The sequence below is a fragment of the Pempheris klunzingeri genome, chromosome 18 (genome assembly GCF_042242105.1).
Source record: "Pempheris klunzingeri isolate RE-2024b chromosome 18, fPemKlu1.hap1, whole genome shotgun sequence".
NCBI classification, from domain to species: Eukaryota; Metazoa; Chordata; class Actinopteri; order Acropomatiformes; family Pempheridae; genus Pempheris; species Pempheris klunzingeri.
This window is the reverse complement of record NC_092029.1, coordinates 21,280,072-21,305,446: the sequence shown is the minus strand read 5'-3', so window position 1 is coordinate 21,305,446 and position 25,375 is coordinate 21,280,072. Positions and strand designations below refer to the sequence as shown.

General features: G+C 44.0%; 1 protein-coding gene across 1 annotated transcript in view; it reads right to left on the bottom strand.

The window, feature by feature from the left end:
- Positions 1-322: 322 nt before the first annotated feature.
- Positions 323-25,375, bottom strand: part of cdk19 (cyclin dependent kinase 19) — a 47,842-nt gene continuing 22,789 nt past the window's right edge. The window contains exons 3-13 of the mRNA XM_070849334.1: positions 21,781-21,891; positions 20,967-21,107; positions 14,286-14,343; positions 12,422-12,553; positions 11,326-11,469; positions 10,506-10,575; positions 10,313-10,385; positions 9,376-9,473; positions 9,213-9,291; positions 4,457-4,702; positions 323-1,283 (exon numbers count right to left, since the gene is read on the bottom strand). Coding sequence (XP_070705435.1) covers positions 1,158-1,283; positions 4,457-4,702; positions 9,213-9,291; positions 9,376-9,473; positions 10,313-10,385; positions 10,506-10,575; positions 11,326-11,469; positions 12,422-12,553; positions 14,286-14,343; positions 20,967-21,107; positions 21,781-21,891 — 1,278 coding nt within the window. The 3' untranslated portion in view covers positions 323-1,157. The remainder of the gene's footprint in view (positions 1,284-4,456; positions 4,703-9,212; positions 9,292-9,375; positions 9,474-10,312; positions 10,386-10,505; positions 10,576-11,325; positions 11,470-12,421; positions 12,554-14,285; positions 14,344-20,966; positions 21,108-21,780; positions 21,892-25,375) is intronic.

The following is a 25,375-nucleotide window of genomic DNA, read 5'->3' as shown; positions in this document are numbered from 1 at the left end:
ACACTCTCAGGGCAACAATTATAACATTGAACCTTAAAAAAAAACAACAATCTGACATCAGGCAGTAACAGTCTCAAGAAGCATATGATAGGGGGGGGGGCGTTCTGTTAGCTGCCCTGTACATTTATGCGCTTGTTCATGTTCAGAAACCTTGAAAGTCTTGAGGGGCCACGATAAGATGGGGCCAGAGTGAAGAGTCCCCCAGCAGGAAACACTGCAGAGCTGCTGGCCACAAACAAGAGGCGTCCGTCCGTCAGAGGAAGCGACGCTCGTCTGTCCAGTGTCTCTCATCTCTACAGGTAGTGGAGTGGATCAGAGTGTACACAACTTAGAGCCGTAAAAAGAGGACTACTTTTCTTACTGTAAATCCAACTCTGGAGGAAGAGAGGTCGAAATATAGAAACCCTACGATAAGAAGATTAAGTTAAATTGCGCATTTAACATTTCCCTGCAATGGTTTCAGCAAGAGCTGATTTTTTCTGTGCAGAAACATGTGGCTGTCTTTTTTTCTTCAAAGGTCGGGGTTGGCTCACACTTTGTCTGCTTTTCTTTTGATTATCCAAGGTCATGTTACACTAGAGATGACAGTAAAGGGCTGTTCCACCTGTGTTTTCTTTCAATCGTATGTAACAATATTTACAATGACATCAACTATCAAGGTAAACTTGAAAACTCTAACAAATAAGTGAGAGAAAAATCAAATAGAAAAAGGTGCTATATAATGTACATATATGAACACAGCTGCGATTCTTCCTCGTGAGGAACGTTTGTTTCTAAGTGCCATGGTTCGGAGTCTGCCTGTGTGACGCCTTCACATCTATCTTACATTATTTTCACTTGTTTTAAAAAGGGTTCACCGGCCCCGAGCGGCAGAACTTCTTTTGGTTCCTACGTTTGTTCGCCTTCATCTTCCAGTGCTGCCGAAGGCTGTCAGGACAGAGGTCAAAGGTGAGGGAGGGCTGAAACGAGGACGGTTGAGTTGGAATGGTGTCACGCACCGCAGGAGGTCCAGCCAGCGAGGTGGAGTGCTGACTCAGCCGGAGCTGAGGATGTACGGTGACATCTGGCTGGAGGAGGAGGAGGAGGAGGAGGAGGAGGAGGAGGAGGAGGAGGAGGAGGAGCTGACTCCTCTGCTGGTTCAGGAGCGAGCAGGAGCCTCAGTAACGGTGGGTCTGGTGGGAGTACTGGGAGCTCTGCTGGGATGACGAGGAGTATCCCATGGTACTCTGGGGCTGAGTGGAACCTTGGACGTTGCTTTGGTAACCAAGGCGGGGGCCCGAGTGCTAATGGAAAGACAGAGGGAGAAGTGGGGGGAGGGAGAAAGGTGAAAACTCAGTAGGGAGCAGCTCAATGATGCAGCTGAGATCTTATTACCAACAACACAAACTCAGAATACGTGTGCAGACGCATCAGGTGTTTCTGAGTAATGTGGTCCCACAGTAAATACATCCCTTTTTGCTTTACCAGCAAGTAGAAGAAGATAGATCCATAATGAAAACTACAGGAGAGGGGAAAAAGATGCAACAGTGGAAGAAACAAACCACAAACACACGACAGCAGAGGTTCCAGTGATAATGTGCCTGCAGCATGATGGCAATGATTCCAGCCTCTATGCTTCAGGTTCCCCGGCCTTATAGAACTGCTCTGTTTTTGACTGTATAATAAAAACGGCACCCTGATCCAGCCTTTAACTTAGTCATTAATCCACACATACATGTCATGTGGAGTGTGTTAACTAAGGCTGCAACTAATGACGTGATCCTCCATCAGCGATCTATTTACTGAACTAGTCATATCTCATTCTGTTTGTGTGGATTAAACAAAAGAGAGTCAGCAGTTTACCGTTTTAAATCGACTGTTTAGGCGTGGCCAGACCCAGGCTCCCTGTTTCCCTCTGCTTCTAGTCTTCATGCTAAGCTAAGCTAACTGCCTACAGGCTCTAGCTCCACAGTAAGTATAAAGATATCTATGAATATGAGTGCTCCTCTGAGAGCAGTGGTGATAGTGGCATTAATAATGTCATTTATGCTGTAAATGAAAGTACACATTCATGTTCAAAGAATAGTTTTTTAAGGGACTGCCAACTGATGTTCACTTGGACATCAGTTTTCCAGTCAGCTCTGTACCCCACCAGGGTTACAGAGACAGAAAGTCTGTGTTACAAACGTGGGCGTTAACCAGGCAGGGAGAGTCTCCCTGGGTTGCATTATGGAGAAATGTTGGATCTGGTGTTTTTGAAGCCTGACCAATAGAAGGAACTAAGAGTCAGGATTTCTCAGTCTGTTGATTTAACAAATCAACAAAAAATCCGTATCTCTATAATAGAGCAGCACTGCTGCGAATGGCTTCAACACCCATTAAGATCACAAGAGAGCTGGATATCCAAACCATTATCGATGGAGTCACGAGATGACAAGAGGGCGGCTGTGAGGAGCGGGGACCTCAGCTGAACCGGCTACATGTCTGCTGTGCAACAATGCGTCTGTGTAGGAGAATGACTGGAGAGTGGTGGAGGGTGGGATGGCCTGCGGTGGTGGATCAATGAGGGGAAAAGTGGGACAATGACAGTGACAGCGCTGCCACCCTCCTGGTATGTCAGCCAGCTCCACTGGTTTATTTATACATCTGCTGAGGCCTGACAGCTACCAGCTGTCTCACATGCATCCTCAGCCACTCAGCCATATCATATATGTGTGTATATATATGTGTGTGTGTGTGTGTGTGTGTGTGTGTGTATATGTGTGTGTGTGTGTGTGTGTGTGTGTGGAAGTATGTGTGTATATATATGTGTGTGTGTGTGTGTGTGTGTATGTATGTATGTATGTATGTGTGTGTGTGTGTATGTGTGTGTAAGTATGTGTGTATGCGTGTATGTATGTATGTGTGTGTGTGTGTGTGTGTGTGTGTGTATGTATGTATGTATGTGTATGTATATATGTGTGTGTGTGTGTGTGTGTGTATGTATACACACACACACACACACACATACACCGTATATATAAATATATATAAATAAATACATACATTAGTGCACTGCTAGTGCTTCCAGCAGCAGGACAGTGATTGTGGGATGGAGTGAAGATGAACTACAGTGTGTGTGTTCATGGTGATGCAGGAACACGTGAGCCAGTGCAGTGTTTTGTTTGGACAACAGTGGAGCTCTAGGGCACAGGAAGAAGATCAGGCTGTGTGACACACACACACACACACACACACACACACACACACACACACACACACACACACACACACACACACACCATTTGTTCACAGAATCCATTTGTTGTTGGTGACAAAAGCAAAAACACCTTGCCTTGCATAAGGAACTTTCCCTATTTGCAGTGTTACAATTTGGAATTCAACCTGATTTTATTGGGCTTTTCACCATCTGATTAACATGAGATGTATAGTGCTTTGAAGGCTCAGACCCCCCCTAGTCAATACTCAGTAGACCCATTATTCGATCCAATTACAGCGGCAAGCCTTTTAGGGTAAGTCTACACCAGGCTGCAACGTTTGCCCATTCTCCTGGGCAAAACAACTGAAGCTCAGTGAGACTGGATGCAGACTCTTAGCTGGATTGTGGTCTGGGCTTTGATTGGGCCTGAAACCATCCCGGTGTGGCTCTGGAGTCATTGTCCTGCTGGAAGGTGAACCCATGCCGCTCTGTCCCTCAGCCCTGACCCGTTTCACTGTGCCTGCTGATGAAGAGCGTCCCCTCGGCATGATGCTGCCACCTCCGTGTTCCACTGTGGGGGTGTGCTCAGGGTCAAGTTTAATGTTGGGTTTTATCCACACATAGCGATTTGCACCTGGGCCTCCAAAAGGGATTTCTTATGGCTTTCTTTCTGCAAAGGTTTTGTTCTCACCACTGCTTTACCATCAGGGTTACTACTCTCTTGGTAGATTTGCTGTTTTGCCATATTCTATCCATTTTGAAATGATATGGGATGTAAACAATGTAAGCGGGACGCTAAAGGAGCTACACTACAACACGCTGGACTGTGTATACACAGCTGCAACACTTCCTGCCTGGTCAGGAAGGCCTCTACCAGACCATCAGACTGAGGAACAGCTTCTTTCCAGAAGCTCGCAGACTGTTATAACACCAATTATGATGTCACAAGGGGATCTCCTGAACATGTGACCTCCTCCAGCCCTTCAGCAGGGCGACGATCCCCACCCACTGGTAACACAATTATGTCAAAGGTGAGAGCGAAGCACGCAGCCATGTCTGGAGGAGTAAAAGAATGTGTTTTTTGAACATTAAACCATGTAAACCTGGTCTGGGAGGACCTCCAAACTGTCAGCTTCAAAATGAGCAGAACATGGGTCCTTTGATTTGCGGTTGTAAGATGACAAAATGTGGAAAAGTCTTATAAACGTACTTATTAAACTAAGTCACTTCTAAGCACCACGTCTGTCTGGAGTGTAAACCTCTGTGCATCCCACTAACCTGGTACTCTGACTGTAGCACCCCAGTGCCTGAGGAGGATCCAGAGGGCCCGAGCCGAGGTTTTTTGTTGGGGGGCCCCTGGTCCTGGCCGTGTTGTAAACCTCCGCCAGCGGTGCCTCCCGTGGTTCCGGCGGTGCCATTGGTTTGGGCTGAGCTCTGCTGGGAGGGGGCCTGCTGGGCTGCTGTCTGCTGCTGGTTCTGGGCCTGAGTCTGGCCCGTCGTCTGCTGGTGCTGCTGGGTCTGGTTCTGTAGAAACCACTTTGGTTAGCTGCTTGTCAAAGACCTTTTGCTCCATTTTTATCTGCAGGCCATTCTTTTCTGCCTCTGTGACCCACTTTCCCACTGAGAGGACTGGGTTCCGGCAAAACACCATTACTTTAAGGAAGCATCAAAATAAAGAGAGACCTTTTCTGTGTTCAGTCTATAATGACAGCTCGTATTGTCTCTTCACGTATGTGTTGGATGACATTTGAATAGCATCTATCTACAAATGTTTTCAAAGACGGCCGGATGAAGCGGTCACACTGCACACTTTGTTTCCAACAGATGCTGTTAGGAATGTGTGCTGCTGGCTCAGCCCTTCAAGCTCTCATGTGACTGAGCCCTGAGACAACAGACTCTCACTACATCTGGTACTTTTATCTGCCTCAAATAAAAGTGAAAGAAATAACTTTTATGTATATTACTGTGTTTGTTTCGTTTGCTAATTCTGTTTCTGTATGTCAATGTTGGTTCGAATTTGAATTTGCGTGGGAATATTTAGTGTTAGGTGTCAGTTGTTTCTGATCAAAGGATTCTTGAATCCTTAATGTTGAACTCCTGAATCGTTGGTCTCTCTCTAATTAAAGACTTTGGTCTAGACCTGCTCTTTATGGAAAGAGTCTGGAGATAACACTGTCATGAACTGGCGCTATATAAATAAAGATTGATTGATCGATGTAAGGCCCTCCTGCTCCTCAGACTCATCAGACCAGGTGTTGTTTTCTAGCAGCAGCTGCTCGTGTGATGCAGGAGCTGACGTCTCAGCACTGACTTTCCATTCAGGTTACAAAACAGCGGTCTGCTTTTTAGAACCATGCATTTAGCGTGTACCGGCTTTGGTGGAGGGCTTTTTCGAGGCACGCTGCTCTCCGTCTCTCATGATGGACTCAACAGTGGTGGAAGTAGCATTAGTACCAATACGACAATGTAAAAGTGTTCCATACTTCCCCTTTCTTAAGCTCAGATGTGAGCACGAAGAATAAAAAAAAATAAAATGAAAAAATCACCAAAAAAAGGACAAAAAAATCATTTGTATGTGTGAGAAATAAAACAGTTTTACAAAGTAGTTTGCAATAATTTAGTTCCATTCAAATATATACAACATGAAAATGTATTGAGACAAGATTTGTTAAATAAAAATACTATCTACAAAAAGGATTTAACAGGATGTTGAATAGGTTGATTGTGCTTTGGTGTCTTGTGTTGGGCCTCACCACATGGTGAAGACTACATGTGTCTTTGTCTGTGGAACAAGGGACTCCCTCCCTGAACTCAGTTTCCCAGATTCCCTTAAGTTCACAGATAGGTGCTAAATCACCCCTGGACCCAGATCCACAGCCACCATTGGCCAGAGTGGGACAAATGATTTTACGACCTCAGGCCAACAAAACCAAATTACCCCCACTGAACCCTCTCTTTCTCGGACCTCTCTGCCTCAGTGTGGCCTGTATCAGAGCAGACCACCTTCTTCATGGCAGCGACACAAAGTCCTGCCTGAACCAAGTTTCTCAGCACCAGCAGGTATGATCCAAAGTCTGCCAGCTGATCTTCAGAGCAACAGGAGCACACCAGCTAGTTAGCACTGAGCTGCTAACTATCAAGGAACAAAGGAGCGACCAGATTCCTCCAACCTGCAGCCAGGACAGCAAGGACAAAGAACCAGAACCTTCTTCCAGCCTGGTTCATCAACAGGCTGAGAAAGCAGCACACTGAAGGACCTTCTTCTTCCCTTCTGAGGACTGGGAACAAACTCTAACTGGACATATACAGCATAGAATTACTGTATACATGGTTTAACCTTGTTGATGTGTTGATTCTGATTTGCTTTAATGTTCACTGAGTTTGATTATCATGATTTAAGTTCAGTTGATGTTAGTGTGCTCACACAGACACAGAGTCTACAGTCTAACCATCCTCTCCTAACCTGGTACCTTTATCTACACACACACACAGTTTACAATAGGCCTCGAATAAAGTCTATCTAATCTAATCTAATCTAATCTGAGAGACAAAACTAAGCTAACAGCCACATCACTTCAGCTTTCCTCTGTCTACCTCTGCCCCACACCCCAGGGGGTCTGGCCATCACCATTTGGGCTCCCCCACCTTTATGGTCCTCTATCTCACATTCCTCCTGCCTAATCACACACACACAAACACACACACACACACACACACACACACACACACACACACACACTCACTCTCCCTATTGTTTGTTAGCTAGTCACAGTCACACTTAGTTAGATTGTTGTATGTATGATTTTGTCATGTTTTAATAAATGTTTTAATCCACATGCTGTCCTCTTTAATGTTGTACAAGAGTGAATACTGCCAACCTCTACTCTGTCAAGAACTCTGAAACCCTTCAGCTAGCTGTCAATGTGGTCATTTTGGTTTTAGTTATTAAGTTAATTATTAATCATGAAGCCAAATTGATAGTTTAGTTACTCTATGAGACTAAATCAATTAAACCGGCTATCTTTTTCCCCGTTTATCGAGGTGGTGCCCCAGTCGAGGTGGACTTTATACAAAGTCCATTAATTTAAATAATCATTAATTATCTTTGATAGTTATTCATTATTTCTGATTATGTTCCAAATTGAACATACCATTTGTTAAACCCCAACACTTGTGTTTAATCTAGGCTGGCTGCTTACTGAAGTCAACAAAAGGTTACCAGATCTGGTAGAGTGTGTATTTGCACCCTCTCAATGAGAAATAAATTTTTTCCAAATGCAGACAATGCAAAACACCTTCCAGACGGGAAGAGTGGGTTGGAGCCTGTGTCTGCTTCCAGTTTAATTATATCAGTCTTTGACCTTGAAGGGTTACAAATGTTATCATGTTACATCTACAGCTGGTTAGCACAAGGTCAGATCCTTTCACAGGATTCACAGGATTCACAGGTCTGTCCTATTGTACGTTTTTTTATGTGAAATTATAATCTGGACAGAACCCCAAAAATATACTAAAGTACGGTACTTAAGCAAATGAACCTAGTTACTTTCCACCACTGGGACCCAGTCCTGCTGCATTATGGTAGTGCATGTAGAGAGTGCCCTGCCTCTGACAGAGTCACAGCTGAATCCCTGTAGTGATTTATTACGCTGTAAAAATAGCTGAGAGGACAGGCGGCTGATTCTAATGGGCTGCAGATTTCTACGAATCAGACCTACTGTAACATTTCTAATGTGTAAAAAAAGCTGCTCTTTTATGGGGGGAATGTAAAAGTGTCCAGATACATGTGGCACATTGAGATGATAAAACTCTAATCTAAACCAGCGTAGCTCTCCTATCTTACACTGCTGAAAAGCTGAGAAGCCACAATCGACACTGCCAACAGTCCCAAAACATTCCACAATGAAAGCACAGAGCCTGAAAACTAAACAGAACTCTCCGTGCTTCGGGGGGGGGGATTTTCAGTTAACAACCGCAATCATGGTGGTGGCAGTTTCCCAGAAATGATGATACCTGAAAAAGACTGAACTCCTGTGACAGTTGCACTGAGAAGTAAATGGATACAGTAACAGGTTTCTGTTTGAACACCGGTCTGTGCCGATTAGAGCTGAAACTATTAGATCATTAAGAATCATCTGAAAAATAATGGACAACAATAGTGATAATTGATCAGTCATTCTAGTCATTTTGTCAAGCAAAAGTGTCAAACATTCTCTAGACACAGTCATTCTTCAAGAGCATGTGCTGCTTTTCTGTTTTATATCATTGCAAACTGTTGATATCTGGACTGCTGGCTGGACAGAAAGCCATTATAGAAGTTGCTCTGAGAAATGATGATGAAATAATGAATCTAAAAGAAGTCATCCATGAGCCTTTCAGTGTGCTGACACTAAACACTGAAGTGCTGCTACTGTGCTACTGTGTCCCAGCTACCGTGCAACACATCCAACTGATCTGTTATCAGTGTTGCAGCTAAAACTGACGCCCTCACCTGGAAAGGTGCTCAGCTGCTTGTGTTTGTCCAGCTTGTGTTTGTCTTCCTGTCATGAATCTCTCCAGACATTAACACAACCTGGACTACACTTCTGACGTAGAGCTAAGTCAGTGTAGCTTTTAGCTTTAGTAGTGGTTGGAAATTCAACTGAATGACAACAAAAAGGATGGAAAATGTGCTTATCTTTCATAAGCACACAGGTTGGAATGGATTTGGTTTTTATGCGAGAGCCACTTAGCAATTAAAAGAAGAGGTGTGGAGTCCTTAAAGTACCACAACGCACAATGTGGGTTGGCAATTTAGAGTAAAGATCGCTGTGGTATTTCAACAAGTGGGATTAACATTTGAAGCCATTTGTGTCCAGCTATAAGATGTAAATAAGGCACAGTGCCCATTCTCAGAGGAAAGTATCTCTGTGACCATGGTGTACACGCTGTGCACTGTGGAGTGTATCTGCAGTCTGAAGCTACTACAGGGAGAAGCAGGTGGACAAAATGGTGTTCATGCTGTGACTTGTTTTCAGTGGGACTGGACATTTACCTTTTCAGTCTTTTCCTCTGGCTCGTCTTCATTCAGAAACTCTCGTTTAGGGTAGGGGATCTGACACCCGGCAAACACACTGGAGGCAACCACAGAGAGTCAGTGATTCCTACATGTTTCTGCTACAAATAACAGCATCTTGCAAAGGTTTACTAAGGCTCACTCAGTGGTTGGTAATGGGTCCTCCAGGAAGTACGGGTCCTGCAGCGCCTGCTCTGATGTGATTCTTTTGGTGGGGTCCATGGTGAGGAGCTTCTGGAGCTGAAGGCAGAGAAGAATTCCACAGTCTTACAAAGTAGTAAAGTTTAGAGGTTTCACTTCAGGAAACCCAGAAGTCTCCGGTTTAAAGTGCAGTCAGAAAGTGTTCTGGCCTAACTCCAGAACCCTGGAACAATGACTTTCTGTTCATCTGGAAAAAGTTTGTAGTACTGGAGACAGTTAAAATCCATACTGAAAGAGCAACTTGCAGGTTATATTCTTGTGACTCAGGCTTAACTGAGTCTGAAGATGACTATTTGAAAAGTGAATGCAGAACTTAATGTGCTTTACAACACTTCAACTTCAGAGGAAAAAGTGGTCTCCCTCACTGCTCTCTCTTCCTTTTTTCTAACATCAAGTCAAATAACATATTGCGATGGACTCTGTGTAGTCAGTTCAGTTCTCTTTACCGTACTGTTTGAACAATGCAGACTTGAAAATGAATTTATTGAGGCTCCTGTTCCACTTTTGAGGGGGGAACCTGTCTGCTGGTGCACTCTGAGCTGCACCTGGCAATTTTGCATGATTGCAATGAATTTTTTTAGTATTAAAAAATGTGTATTTTGGGTACTAATAAATCGTGTAAAAAGTATGTCCTTAAAAAGTGAACCAATCCAGTCAGTCCCATTATCTGGGCGAAGCAGACCAGTGCATGGTATCTGGACAGACGTGTTTACATGTAAATAATCAGCTGAGCTCATCCTTGTGTTTCAGGGGAAACGACTAAAGGGATGTTTTTCAGGTCAGTGCTGACCATCTTCCCTTGTAGCATGTGTGTTTGTGTGAGTGTGTGTGTGTGTGTGTGTGTGTGTGTGTGTGTGTGTGTGAGTGTGTGAACGTACCAAGAGAAAAACTTTGCTGTCTGGTTTGACTTTATGCTTCTCCATGTATTTGATTAGGCTGCTGTTTGCGTACCTGTCAGATCAGAAAACACAACAGTCCCCTTAATAGGCAGTTGGCCTGTGTTTCATATTTAGTTTAGTGGTCTGTGATACCGATCAGGATCAGGACCAGATCACCACAGCTTCCACTCACGTTGTCCTCCTGAAGTCTTTCTGCAGTGTTGGGTACTCTGGCATCTTCCTAATATCTTCCCAGTCCTTATCTGTGCAACACAGAAACAAGCTCACGGTTACAGGATACAGCATGCAGGTTGAAGAAGAGCATGTAGAGAGAATCACTATTACTACCATTACTGTCACATCAGCTCAGACTGTGAGCGGCCCGAGAGGCTGACCGCATCCATGTAGAGGCCACAAAGTCTTCACCGAGGCTTTGTTTGACTTTTATTAGTATCACCACTACTACTTACTCCGTCATTATGAAATAAGAGTGAAATAGTGTTAACGCTCCAAAAACACAGCAATGTGCCACCAAAGGCAGGGAGGAACATGGCCGCTGGGAAGTAAATACATGGAAACGGATGTAAATAATGTGCATGGTTTCAGTGTGTTTACAAAAGTGCTTTGCAAGTACGTAAATCAACTCAACTTATTTGTTGGACCTCCAGGATACACACTTCAGTAAACACACTCTATGTAAACCTGTGTGTGTTTTCTGGGAAACTCCGTGGGGAACTTTAAAGTAAATGCTCAGAGTTGTGAAACTTGTGCTGTAATCCTCCAAATATTTATTCAGCACTTGTAGGATGTAAAGTGTTTGGTTGGCAAATGTCCCCCACTGTGTCATCAGTCACTTTGCTGTGATTACTGGATGGCATCAAAAACTACAAAAAATGAATCAGGGGCCAACTGTAGTCTGTCAGTGAGCCTGCTCGCTTGTCCTAATCACAGTGTGAGCAGCAGGCCGCCGTGTTGTCTGTGTGTAGCTGTGCTTGTGTGTGCTGCGTGCAGACCTGCGGGGAACCCCATGACGCTGAAAATCCTGTCCAGCTGGTCGTGGTGAAACGGGTTACTGGTCTTGATGTCTTCCTGACGACAGTGGAAGATGGGCTCGGACGTTAGCAGCTCAGCGAAGATGCAGCCAATTGCCCAAATATCTGGTGCATGCATGTATATACCCACACACACACACACACACACACACACACACACACACACAGGCGCCACTTAGTCTGAGTGTTCTTGAGGTGCATTAGCTGCACTGCATAGTCTTCCTGGGATAATTCACAGCCAGTTTTTCAAGTCTGTTGGAAGATGGATTTTACATGAAAGCTTTTCACCGTGTTATCAGCTGTGTGCACGAGGGACAGAACCAGTTTGGACCCAAATGACTGCTGATCTTAAATGCTTCATCCTACTCTACAGCAACAAGTGAACACTTATTCTCTTGATGTCCTGCCCTGGTTTCTGCTCGAGAGCAAAGTGAGAGCACTCTGGGATTGAGGTGTTTGTGAAGCTTGGAAGGTGGCATCGATTCTCTCGTCTTACTCAGGAAAAGCAAATGATGTTAAATTCCTTTGAACAGCGGGGCAGTTTTAGTTTGGAACCGTGTCTCTGTTTCGGTCGCATCTCACACACATTTCAAGGTGATCACACACACAGTGGACACCTAACACACTAAGTCACACCGTGATTAGACAACAGAGCTGTGGTGTTCCAGGAATGACAAATATAGATATGAAGACACACCCGCTTCATACTGCTGATGAGACCATACATCACATGAGCACTCAGACCTGTCAGCCAGCAATGTGCACGGGTTAGGGGGGGGGGCACTAAAAGGTTGATGATGCTGCTAAAGTGACATACTGTGTATATTGTTATATTCTTTTTATTATATCTATTCTTATTTTATTTTGTAACTATTTTCTTGCACCAAATTGGAGCAGCGCTCCTACTGACAGTAAAAGGCTATTCTACTCTGTTCTGTTCTACTCTTTTACTCCTGGACAAACCTGTTTCAGTCAAGCAAACGAGGGAACAAAGTCCCGAGTTGGTACTGAGAGTTGTGCATTGTGGCTATTTTCGTACATGTGACCCCTGACTCACCAATAGCTTTGGTGTAGTGCCGGGCCCCCAGCAGCAGCTCCGGGGCCCTGTACCAAAACGTCACCACCACAGGGTCGAGGTCTGCCAGCGGCTTGAGGGGGGAGTTGAAGAGTCTGGCGAAACCCATGTCAGCTGAGGTTGGGAGGTGTGTGGAGAAGACAATAATGTTAGCAAACAACAACATTATCAGAGTGAGAGATATGAATGGAGCCCCCGGTCCAAGGCTCCTGTCAGGGCCAAAGGCTCTCTTGTCTCAGATAGCACCTCAGGCACGCTAAGAGTGTAGAGCCCGATAGTGTCATTAGTTTCCAGGCCTGAATAATTTAACAAAGTACAAACGGCATGGCTACAGCTGTCCTGTTTTAAACCAGCAGAGAGGAGCACCACGAGGTCCCTCTGTTTGACTGATATACCCCTCAAAACACTTCAGAAAGACAAGTGAAGAATAACATTCATCACATCACATCACTCACTCATTTAATGGAAGTAAGAGGAATCAATCAGACTAAAGGACAAAAAATATCAGCAAATCTTATTCTATCTAATTTCACTCAGTGTTATTCTGCAAAACACATCATGGTTCGTTGTATCGGAGTGAAATCATCTCCAGAAATAATGAACATGTCAATTCAAAACTCTCACTATCTTCTGTATTACATCGATTTTTTTTCCCTTAACAGTGTCCTCTGACTGACTATAACCATCTGAGTGGCCTTCAGTGTGACTCAGAACACTCAGTTTAGCGAGCACCCGCGGGTGCTGAAACTCGTTTTGCTCTGGGCGTCGCCTCTCAGGTTACAACGAGTGCATGCTGCATTACCTTTGTTGCAAATAGCAAACTTTTTCTCTTTACTTGTAGTGCATACTTCAGCCCTTATTTCAGTCACAAATCTTCAGCTGTGCCGAGGATTGTGGGTCAGAACAGCCAGAAAAGCACGCTGGCTTGCATACTGCAGAATGTGATCAGATGCAGTGGGACATCCTGGTATTTTTTGGGACAAACTAAATCTTTTTCTGGCAAATGAAACAGCATGGAAGTCTGGGTATTGGAACACATCCAGCCCCTCTTCATGTTTGACACAAAGAAGAATGTTAAGTGGATTTTTATTATAGTACTCATAAAAGCCATTAGATATGACATACCAGTAAAAGACAGCGATAAGAATGTATGTTTGTGAGTGGAAGTATGTGTCTTTTATCTTTAACATTTCACACGAGCAGTTTGACAAACACAGGCCTGGGGTTTTGGGAAATGTGCATTCCTCTGCTGAGCAGCAGCTCAAAACTTCAGCACGAGAACTCTTACAGAGGTAAGAGTGAGTCATTCAGAGAAAGCTCGACTTCAAATTTGCTTTCACATCAAGTTTCCTTTGTGTGAATGAGCATCCACGTTCATCTACATTGAAAACAACGAAACCAGCATCCCAGTTTCTTAGAGCACAGAAGACCTGCAGTAATCACAGAGCCTTGTTCTGCTGCTGTGAGCTTTCTCTAGATGGAGCAGCCCAGTGCAGTAAAAGTGGGAAATACTTACCAGCACCAGTTGTGGAAGAACAATAACTTGTACAACAATATTAAAGCACTAGAACAGTATTGTTACTGTGAGCACAGGATTTAAAAATAGACTCCAGTATTGAAGAATTACCCTTCAACAGTCCCCCGGGCAGCTGGCTTATGTAACAGCTCTGATCTGAGTTCCCTGTCGACCTCTCAGAGAGAAGGTTAAACACTGCAGCTACCGGACGCTCACACAGGTCAACAGCCTCATTGATCCACTGTGGTGATGATATCCTGCCTCAACCGTGTATCTAAGAAATCTGCATCAGTGATGCTGTTTTCATCTGCATCTTCTAGTCCACCTCACCGATTTTAACTCTTCCTCGCTCAGGACCTTCCCCCATCACCAGGATGTTAGCTGGTTTCTAGAGGAGACAGAGACAGAGCAGCATTAGATACTGTGAGTAATACAAACCATGTAGTGCTCCCACTCTTTTACATGTGTTACTGTGCGTGTCACCTCTACTGTTACAGTTAAAGAGTATGAAAAATATACACCCAATTTTATCAGTGATTCTCTTTTCCAAAATAACAAGCAGCAGTTGTTGAGCATGTGTGTGTTCAGTGGCCTGCACTGGCTGCCCTGTTGGCTATTGAACCACACGATCACATCAGCATGTCAGGCCGCCATTTTGTGAGAGTGCACTTAAAACTCCTGTGGAATCCTGTGGCAGGAATGGGCGTCAAGCACATTCCACTGGTTGAGGTCTGGTTTTGGGCGAGGAGCCTGTAACAAGCGAAAGTGAACCTACTGACTGATGAAATCCCAAATTGTAATCAAAAAGTTCTAAAGATGCATCATTATTATTACTTTTTTAGTTATTTGGTAACTTGGGGAGCACACAATAAGCTGAAAACACACCACTGACATGTTATCACCCCATGAAGTTTTTTACACGTCAAGCAGACAAGAGTCTTGTTTCTGGTCGCCTGACAAATGAAGTAAAAGCTTCACTGTCAAATTCAAAATCCTCTTCAGTTCCATCTGCTGTGCGGCGCTGGGCACCTAGTATACATTACAATGGGGTCTTCAGGCCTTTTCCCTGAAAACTGCTGCTGCTGGTATCAGTGTTGATGAGAGCAGAGAGAACAAACTAAAGCAGTGGCGCTGAGGACCTAAAACAACGAACGTCATGACACTAAATCTTCCCCAGAGCTGAGGGGAAGATCATTTTTTGTGTGTTTGTGTCATCAACAGCCTCCTCTTTGACATCACACGTCATCCACGTTAATATAAAGACTGTCATTAAGCTTTAAAGCTGGATTTGTTCATGTTTAGACTATTTGGAAGCAGTGTAACATGAAGCAAACACAATGTTGACACACAAAACACCTCGCTGAACAAACATTTGCCTTTATGCTCTTCCCACAGACCATCAAAGTTAATGCAATATTGACTGTTGTTTTAGCTCTGGTTTGCTCTCCACCAACTCCTGCGGCTGCTAAAATGCTTTGCTATGCTCACTAGCTATTAGCTAACCTTGTCAACAGGCAGGCAGCATGTAATTTGAATGCAAACAGCTGCCTGCTGGAAATTAGGTTGACGAGAGCAGGGGCAGTGGGCCGTAAAATACCGAGCTGAAAGAGGATAAAACGCTGCGAACAGAGGTATGGGCTAGCCACAAAGTGTAAAATCTTTCACATTACACATGGTTGGAATTTGATCCACTGTCACAATAGAAATATTGATCAATGCAGCTTCAGCACAGCAGGGAATGGGAGGCTTTCACCACAGGGGGGGTCACAGAGGGGGCAACATGGACGCAACATGGGCTGATGACTCTGTAACTTACTGCCATTAATCAGCACTTACACTTACTCTAATTACAGGCTAGAAGTACAGTGTTGTTATTCACTAAATTACCCAGAAACAAGCTTCATGTTTTTTTAAGTCTACAGTTGCTTTCTCGTGCTGATACATTATCTGCTTGCTGTCAAACAGTCTGCAAATTCTCCCTGGGTATCTGTGCGAACGGGAACCCTCCAGCTCGGCGGACCCAGATCTGCCTGGCAAACAGTCTTGTTGCTATAGAAACAGCACTAATAATGAGGTCTATTATTCACGCCCACAACATGACACGCTGCTATCTGCAAACACAAAGACAAACATCTCTTAAAAGGCCAGAGGAGGGCAGGCTTACCAGATCCTCTTACATATTCTAAACAGGTCTAGCTGAATTAATATGTCTGGCGTGAACATTTCCATTTTCTTATTGCCTCTTGAATCAGCGAGTGTCAGGGCATCATCAAAATGCAAAATGAGCAGCTGAGGAAAAAAAAAAAAGAGAGATCAAAACAAAAGAGACCAAGTGAAACTACAGCTGGCGTTAAGCATGGTCAAAGACTGTGCTGAAATACACATATCAACTGGTGTTATTCTGAAATATGCAGAAAATTGTGTTTCACACCCCAAAATTTAGACTTCCTCTTGAATCCATCCAGTGAAATCAATCAGCTACACTTGTTAGTTTTGTAAATGGATCGGTGGCCGAGGGAGAACACAAAGCCTTCATCCCACCTTTGATCATTGAAGATAGAAATGTGAAATGTAAAATATATCTTTTTAAAAATCCAAAGTGTACTGATGCATAACCAGTCAGCTAAAGTCCATGCATGTTTAGAGGTTAAAGGCTGACATGAGGAATAATCTACAGCCTCTGCAGCAGCATCAGCCTCTGTCCATCTGCTCTGCTGCAGTCTGGCTCCACTACTGTACAGCTACAGTACAGTACAAACAGTATGGGCTGGTCTAGATTTACTGCAACAACTGATCACCTTCAGTAATTCACCCTACCCCCCAGCAGAGACTGTTGGTACAGTCCGCTGAGATGCCTTTTGCTTTGGCCGGCAGAACTGCTAAGTCAGCATCTTGACTCAGCTAGCCATGCAGGACAGTGGGCTTGGCGCTAGCTAGAGGCTGTTATATAACCCTTGTGGGGGCATGGGGGCGTAGGGGATCGGGAGAAAGGATTGGAGGAGTAGCAGGACAAGTGGGGGATGGGAGCTATGCAGTGGTGCAATGCAAAGTACATGGCTGATACCTATGGTGCAGAGACAGATGCAGAGCATGCTACACACCAGCGCAGGCACACAGTTATATAAGAGCAGGAGCGCTGGAGCCATGAGAGATGAGCTGGTAGGAGGGCCTCAGACTGCAGCACATCACATCTGTCCTGATGCTCCTGCTCTCACATGTATAAACAACATAACTCAAGGCAAGACTCAACGCTTTCACACTAACTGAAAGCAATAAGAGGCCTTGGGGCTTTTTCCTTGTAGCAGCAACAAGCTCACTATGAACAACATTTTCATTTGTTATTACTCACACCCACAGAGGGAGCTGACAAAGAGCCAGGCACCTGTACAAAGATGATAGTCTGATCAACAACAAGAAGCAAAAACCGACCAGTCGTACAAGGGAGGATTTAGGGAGCTCTCTGGCCACAATGGCAGGAAGCCCTGGCAATGAGCAGCAAAATAAGTCACTGCAATACATCAGTGCACAGTCACAGTTTGACAATGGAGAATTCCATCTGGCTGCAATGAAAATGGTTATAAATGGCCGGAAGAGTTGGTGCACAGATAAGAGCGGTGTGACCTTCAGGGAGCAAAACAAGCATGCAGCTCCTGTGAGAGAATTTATGTTGTTGTTAAGGAGAACCAAAGCCCCTCCCTCTCTTCTTCTTACTGTGATACTTCATCATTAAAACTGTTTTAGACTCAATATGCATTTTCAACATTTACCATTTCCATATATATATAAAGTATATGTATACATACATATACAGTTTACTTCAGACTTTGATAGTCGATATTACTTGATGATTTAAGGCACATTTCCAGAAGTGACAAAATTCCAGCTTCTCACATGTAAATGTTTCCTGGTCCTCTCATAGTATGCTCTACTTGGACAAAACAAGCTGATTAAATCAAAGTTAACTTGGGCTTGTTAAAGATTCACATCCACATCCACATACAGGTGATGAGATGAGCCATGCACTGTTACAGCTGGTTGAGCCTAAAGGTGACATAACAGACGAGACTGAACTCTGTGCTGAAGCCAGAAGTTAAAAAACAACTTCGCCATCAGTGCAACCAACGTAAAACATTAGTGTGGAGGCCTGTACAAGTCAGCGAGGAGTTTGAGATTAACTTGTGCAACAGGACTACAAAGTGTCCTGACATCAGATGCTGGGAATGACGTGCTTCATTCACCATCTCAGACTGACTGATTCCCTGAAAGCAGAGAGTCAGCACATTTCTAATCAATGCATAGCATTTCAACTCAACAGCAGGCCGCCTTGGTCCCAGCTCAGAGTTCACTGACTGACAAACTGTTGTGGGCAAAGAGATGGACCATTTATTGAGGATTGTTCCAAATCACCAGAGAGAGAGACAGGGTGTGAAGGACTGAGCGCGCTCCCTGATCCCTGCAGCTTTACATGATGTAATGTCCAGCTGCCACATGGCCATCGAGGACTGCTGGGGATTACATAAGAGCAGAGGGCCAGATTTCAAATAAGACAGATCCCTGACCCGGACTTATCCACTGAGAAGTGTACTCAGAGACATCGACCAACAGCTTAGCTACTTTACAGTCAGACTGTATAATCTCACTCGTCTCATGGACATCATCTTCCCTCTGGATCATCTGACATCGAAGCAGCGACGGTTGTAATCAAATTAAACGTTTGCCACATAATGTGTTTGGTCAATTATCATGTTTCCTCCACAAATGTTCCTCTCTATAGGGGCTGACAGATGCAGGAGAGTGAGGCAGCCATACTTACAGATGGACTGTAGGAGGCTGCAGAATATTGACGGAGAGAAAGCACTCTGGGTTTTTTTATGTCATGTTTGATGGATCTGATGTTTTCTAAGAAACTGCATGGTGTCACATTGATTCAGCTCTGATCCAGGCCGCACTGATATGAGACACAACGTCAGATCGGGGAGTACTGCTGTGCATGAAAAAAAGGTCCAGTCCAGTGGGACTCAGACAGCTCCTCAATCAATGTTAGGGCATGCCACTGCCGATACGATCTTCAGTGTAACACAAGAGGGCAGACTCTTTTGTAATGTAGTAAATGAAACACGAAAAGAACTAAAAGGCATCATATTCCTTAACATTACATGTTTGTTCAGTGTATCAAGCAAATGGTGGAAAACATGTTCCGGTTTTCTGTTTAAGTGAAAGCAGAAATACAACAATGCAAAACTACCCTGTTACAAGTATAAGTCCTGCATTCTGTCCTGTACCATTTTCATGTGGCAGTTCGTGGAGGTGAAGCTACTACCTACATCTTTCTTTATTCATCTGTAAGCATCGTGCTCTATGAATTGATTATGTTTTGTGAGTAAAATCGAAAATCTGGAAACTATAGCTGCCTGACAAGTGTAGTAGAGTAAAAAGTAGGCAACAACATTTCCCTCTGAAATGGAGTGGGGTAGAAGTTTGAAGCACCATTAAATGGAAATACTAATGTAAAGTACAAGTATCTCAAAACTGCACTAGAGTACAGTTCTTGCCAACCAAGACCGTGGATGTAAAAGTTAATGCAACACTTGATTTAGTTGCAAACTGGAGGCATTTTATCTGTGAACAAGCAGAGATTTTGACTGAATTCCTGCCATTCTGCTATCCTAACAGAGACTGCAAGGCGCACAATGAGAAGCCCTGTGTTCTGGCTCCAGCCTGACTCCCAGCTACAGAGAATAAAATCTCCTTCTAACCAAAGCACTGTGGGAAAACCGAGGTGGGGAGAATCTCACAGGAACCACCAGAGTGTTGTAGCCAGGTTAAAGGGTAGGCGAGAGTCAGACAGCGTTCAGGACGTTCTGCTCCTCAGGCGTTACACACAATCAGAATCATAATAACACATCACACAGAGACATAACACCGACGCTGAAATAACTGTTATCTGCTGGAGCGTCTTAGTGTGACAAGAGGTGCACCTTTCCCCAATAATACCTCTTCTTTAGACACAGTATGTTACCATTCTGGTTCAGTCTCTGTTTAGAGAAAGTGGGCTAATTATTCATTTCTTTAGCTCATCACGTTTTTATATAAAGCTAACGTTAGTGTTAGTAGCAGTTAGGTAAAAACCTGCCTAAACCTAGCCTAAAGTATCATTAACATTATCTTTTTTCACGCTGGCAGCACAGTGGTGCAGTGGTTAGCACTGTTGCCTCACTGCGAGAAGTCTGCATGTTCTCCCTGTCTCCCCCCGTCTAAAGACATGCAGGTTAGGTTAACGGGTGTCAGCCCTGTGAATGAGTGGCGAACAGTCCAGGGTGTACTCCGCCTTTCACCCAATGTCAGCTGGGATTGGCTCCAGCCCCCCCTGCGACCCTTAAGCATAAGCAGTACAGACAATGGATGGATGGATGGATTTTTTATGCTTTATGAATAGATAACCATTCAAAACTAAAATCTTTCCTAAAAAGGAAAGAATATGTGAATGTCTTTGCACTGAATTAGCAAACTAACTGACCTCTGCTAAAGCCAGCGGACAATCTGGGAAATGGCTAAACCACAGAGTAGAAAAACATGGCTGCAGGCTCTATACTGTCACAGTATTTAATCTGACTGTTGGTTTCTGAGGGGAGGTCTTTAATTTGCACGATTAGACATATTGCATACTCAATTAACAACTGACACTCAGACTTCATGTAGAAAAATCTTGCCTTGCAGCTTTAATATAAATTGAATTTAGAAAGAAATGTACATCTTTACACACATCTAGACAATTCTACCTTATAAGACAGCACTTTTTTTATCCGTCATTTCTATCTCAGAGGCTCCACTTAGCTCCACTTGCCTGGACACTGCACATGAAGACAAGAAACCTCCTACTTCTCCTGGGTAACGGTTTCTGTGACGTTAACGTGGTTGCTTTTGGAAACGGCTCAGAGACATAATGTGTGCTGGAGCTGGTGTGTGTCTGTAAAGGGAAACTGGAGCACTGGAGCTAATATAGCTGCTCACCAGATCCCTGTGGAGTACCCAGTTGGCATGGAGGTAATGGATCCCATCCAGAATCTGATACAGGAGAGACTTCACCATCCCTCGGGGCAGCTGCATGGGCTTCTTGTTGGCCTTAGAGGCACGGTGGAACTTGATGATGTGCTGAGAGGCAGAGAAAGGTTTCACCTCAGTTGTGTTTGTCATCTCAGCTCTGACAGTGTAGCTACACCATTCACAAGTAAGCTGCTTCTCCACATTTTCTCCACAACAAGTGCTGTCATTTTTGTATATTATAATCTCATTATGTAACCCTATTGGCAACTAGAGGTACTGAGGAGGTTTTTGGAGTTTACAGCATAACAGGGTGGGAAACCAACACCAGCAGGCAGATGAATGTGTGTAATTTACCCGACACTTTGGCAGGTGGCCAGGTAGAAGAGAATAGCATTTCCAATTCCCAGCTGGCTACTGGTCTGTTTGGTAAAATTGTCAAATTTAAGATTGACAGATTATTGGCAGATATTTGGGTGCTGGCTCGTGTTGTCAGGCCAACATGGTGTTGTGTAAAGAAGATATTTCAAGGAGAGACAGCATGGAAGAAGGCAATACACAATTCATTCAGGGATAAATGAGAAAGCAAAAACACATTTATCTTTGTGGATATCCTATTACATTGGAAAATAATTCATCTGAACACCAGGAAACATTTTCCGTGTTGTGCGTTCTGCCAGTTATAGTGAAAGAGGAATAGGTTTTCTGTGACAGTAAAAGTGTATTTTGAAAATATCAGGTTACATCATGTACACACGTGTAGCGATAGCACAGAGAGACTCACCCAAAGGTCATGTTCAGCATAGTCAAAGAGGAGCCAAACTTTTCTGTCACTGTGGGACAGGAACACTTTCTGCAGCGCGATCACATTTGGGTGTTTCAGTTCTCGTAGCAGCTGGAAGACACAACAGAAAGGTGTGAAGAATATGGTAAGAGGTCATTTTGAAACAAGACAAGACGTGATCACATTGTAATTTAATACCAGTTTGGTGTTTCAGCACAGCAAACATGTTTTCTTGAAATCTGTGCGCATGTGATACTGATGTAATAACAACCCAGACTGCCAGGAGCACAAAGTAAACAGATGAACATTTTTTACTGTTTTATCATTCTGAAGAGTGGTAAGAAGGGACAAAGTGCAAATTCCTCCAGTGTGGTGATGCATAAATAAGCATCAATTGTAGTAATGTCAAATTAACGGGCAAATGTACCCTGAGGATTTCTAATACAACAACATTTCTTTACATGATGTGCAAAAAATAATAAGAAAAAAATAGAGGAACAAAATGAGGAAAAATAAAATGGCACACGAGCATAAAGGGTGTCTTCAAGCACAGACTCACGTATGCTGATTAATCAAGTACATTCTTTTGAAAATAAGCCTGTGTAGCAGCCAAAACACAACAAGGAATAATGAGAGGAGTAATGAAATAGGCCTGTGTGCCATTTGGAAGGCTCTTATGCAACACCCCGTACAGTATTGAGAATGAACATGAATTTAGAGCATGGATACACACAGCAAGTCAAAAACAGAGAGAAAATGAGACATCCTGACAACTGATCAATGTCCAATCTAATATGCCATTATTACCGTCATTTAAGAAAGTAATGTTAATATTGTATGTAATGTTTGTTAGCATATGCCCTCTATGTGAAAAATATTCATTTTAGAAGAGAGATCAGGTAAAAGACAACCAAGTTTCTCAGAAATAATTTTGAATTCTGGTGGGCAGCTGTGGCTCAGTGATGGGGCTAATTGGAACTTTGAAGATCCATGATTCCTCCATTCCTCCATTCCACGATAGTACATGTCAAAGTATCCTTGAACCCCGAAACTGTGAGTGTGTATATGTGTGTGATGTGTGTGTGAATGATTGGCACCTTGCACAGTAGCCCCTGCTTTCAGTGATTTTTGTGAGTATTACAGCGCTTTGGTTGAAAAGACTAGAAACACACCATACAGAGACCATTTCCCATTCAACACAGTGTGGATATGAGTCAGTAGCCATGTGCATCCATCCATCCATCCATTATCTTCCGCTTATCCAGGGTTGGGTCACAGTGGCAACAGGTCAAGCAGGGCACTCCAGATGTCCTCCTCCCAAGCAACACTTTCCAGCTCCTCCTAAGGGACCCCGAGGTGTTTCCAGGCCAGATGAGATATATAATCCCTCCAGCGAGTTCTGGGTCTGCCCCTCCCAGTGCCACGTGCCTGGTAAACCTCCAAAGGGAGGCACCAGGAGGCATCCTGCCCAGATGCCCAAACCACCTCAACCGGCTCCTTGGCTCTACTCCGAGCCCCTCCCGGATGTCCGAGCTCCTTACCCTATCTCTAAGGCTGAGCCCAGACACCCTACGGAGGAAACTCATTTTGGCCACTTGTATCAGCGATCTCGCTCTTTTAGTCATTACCCAGAGCTCATGACCATAGGTGACGGTTGGAATGTATACATATTACTGCTGACACACCAATCTGCAGCAACTTGCTTCTCGGACTAAGAGGTGCTGACTCTCATCCCAACCACTTCACACTCAGCCGCAAACCGCATGCTGAAGGTCATGGTCTGAGGAAGCCAACAGAACCACATCGTCTGCAAAAAGCAGAGATGCAATTCTGAGGTCTCCAAACCCTCTCCTCACTTCAGCTGCGCCTTCAGATCTTGTCCATGAATATCACAAACAGGATCGATGACAAGTGACAGCCTTGGCGGAGTCCAACACTCACTGAGAACGTGCTTGACTTTGTGCCAAGAATACGGACACAGCTCTCACTTTGGTTATACAAGGACCGGATGGCTCATAGCAATGAACCGCAGTACCCCACAAGATTTGCTGAGGGACACGGTTATAGGCCTTCTAAGTAAGTCCATAAAGCAGATGTAGACTGGATGGGCGAGCTCCATGATCCCTCTAACAGCCCTGCAAGGGTAAAGAGCTGGTCCACTGTTCCACTACCAGGCATCAGAATCTGCATTGTTCCTCTTGAATCTGAGGTTCGACAATCGGGTGGCCTCTTTTCCAGCAACCTGGAGTAGCAGTGTGATACCCCGATAATTGGAGCACACCCTTTGGTAACCTTTTCTGAAAGTGGGGACCGTTTAAAAACTACAGTTCCCATGATGCTTTGAGGCTGCAAACAAGAGGTATAACGTTCAGTGTGTTCCGCTGTAGGCTGCTCAGTCCATTTTTCTTTAGCTTATATTTGTTTTCATGTGCCAAATTAACTTAATTGCAGTTCCTGTTTGCAGTGTACCCATGGATGTACAGACTACTATCTCTGGATTAAGGAAAAAACGTGATGATTACAAGTTACAAGTTACGAGGACTGTGTCTTTTTATATGATTTCTTAGTGGGTTTATGGATGTTCATTTGCACTGGACATCAGATATTGTGATATACCCTAAAAGTGTGAGTCCCCCTGAATCCGAAAAAAATATGTGTATTATGTCTGTAGGTTCAGATTCAACAGAGTTATGATTCTGAAAAGGAGAGCAAGCTTTTATGCAAATTGCAACAATCAGGCATTTAGGTTTTTAAAACACCTTAATAACCTTTGTGTGCTGTGTGTCACAGCCACTGCTGCAGCTGCAACTGCTAACCATTTTGATAAGCCAGCTAAATCAGTGGGCCAAATTGCAATAACTAACTTCCTTCTATGGACCTGTGCCTTTGTAAAGTAATATCTTTATATGTATCACTATTTAGGATCAATTAACACTATAAGAAAAGAGCATACACTATGATTCTAATGGGAACAGCAAACTATCCATTGTCACAGAAAGGCAGCAATGAGGTGTCCCAATTTAAAATGAGTTTAATCTATTGTTCCAGCTTCAATGGAACAGTGTGGAAATTTCTGTTTTTATTTATCAGTGAGCCCCTGGCTGTAAAAGCAGCTGAAGGGCTAATGGAAGTTAGCAGCGAGAGAGCTGCATAATGGAGGACTTTCATCCTGGCTAATGCTACACACTGTGCTGCATCATTCAAGCAGTATCTGGTGCATTGGCTTCACCCACTCCCAACTGCAGTGTGCCATTTGCTGACCCATCACAGAGTATCCACAATCAATCATGCCCTTTAGACAGACATCCATGTCTGCAGGGTGTTTCATGAGGGAGGGAGACAGAACTGAAACAATCTACAGTGACTCCCACCCACTGAATGAATTATTCAATTGTACAGGCTGTCGTGACTCCTACTGTACTTCACCTACAGTAAGATATAGAGAAAGACAGAGCAGATGCTCTCATACTGGGCTTGTGTGTCCCTCTAGTACAGGGCTGGGCAATTCATTTCAACATGGGGCCACATGAAAAATCTGAACTGTGTTAGAGGGCCGAACCAACGATAACTTGAACTTAATTCTGCTCAGTATTAA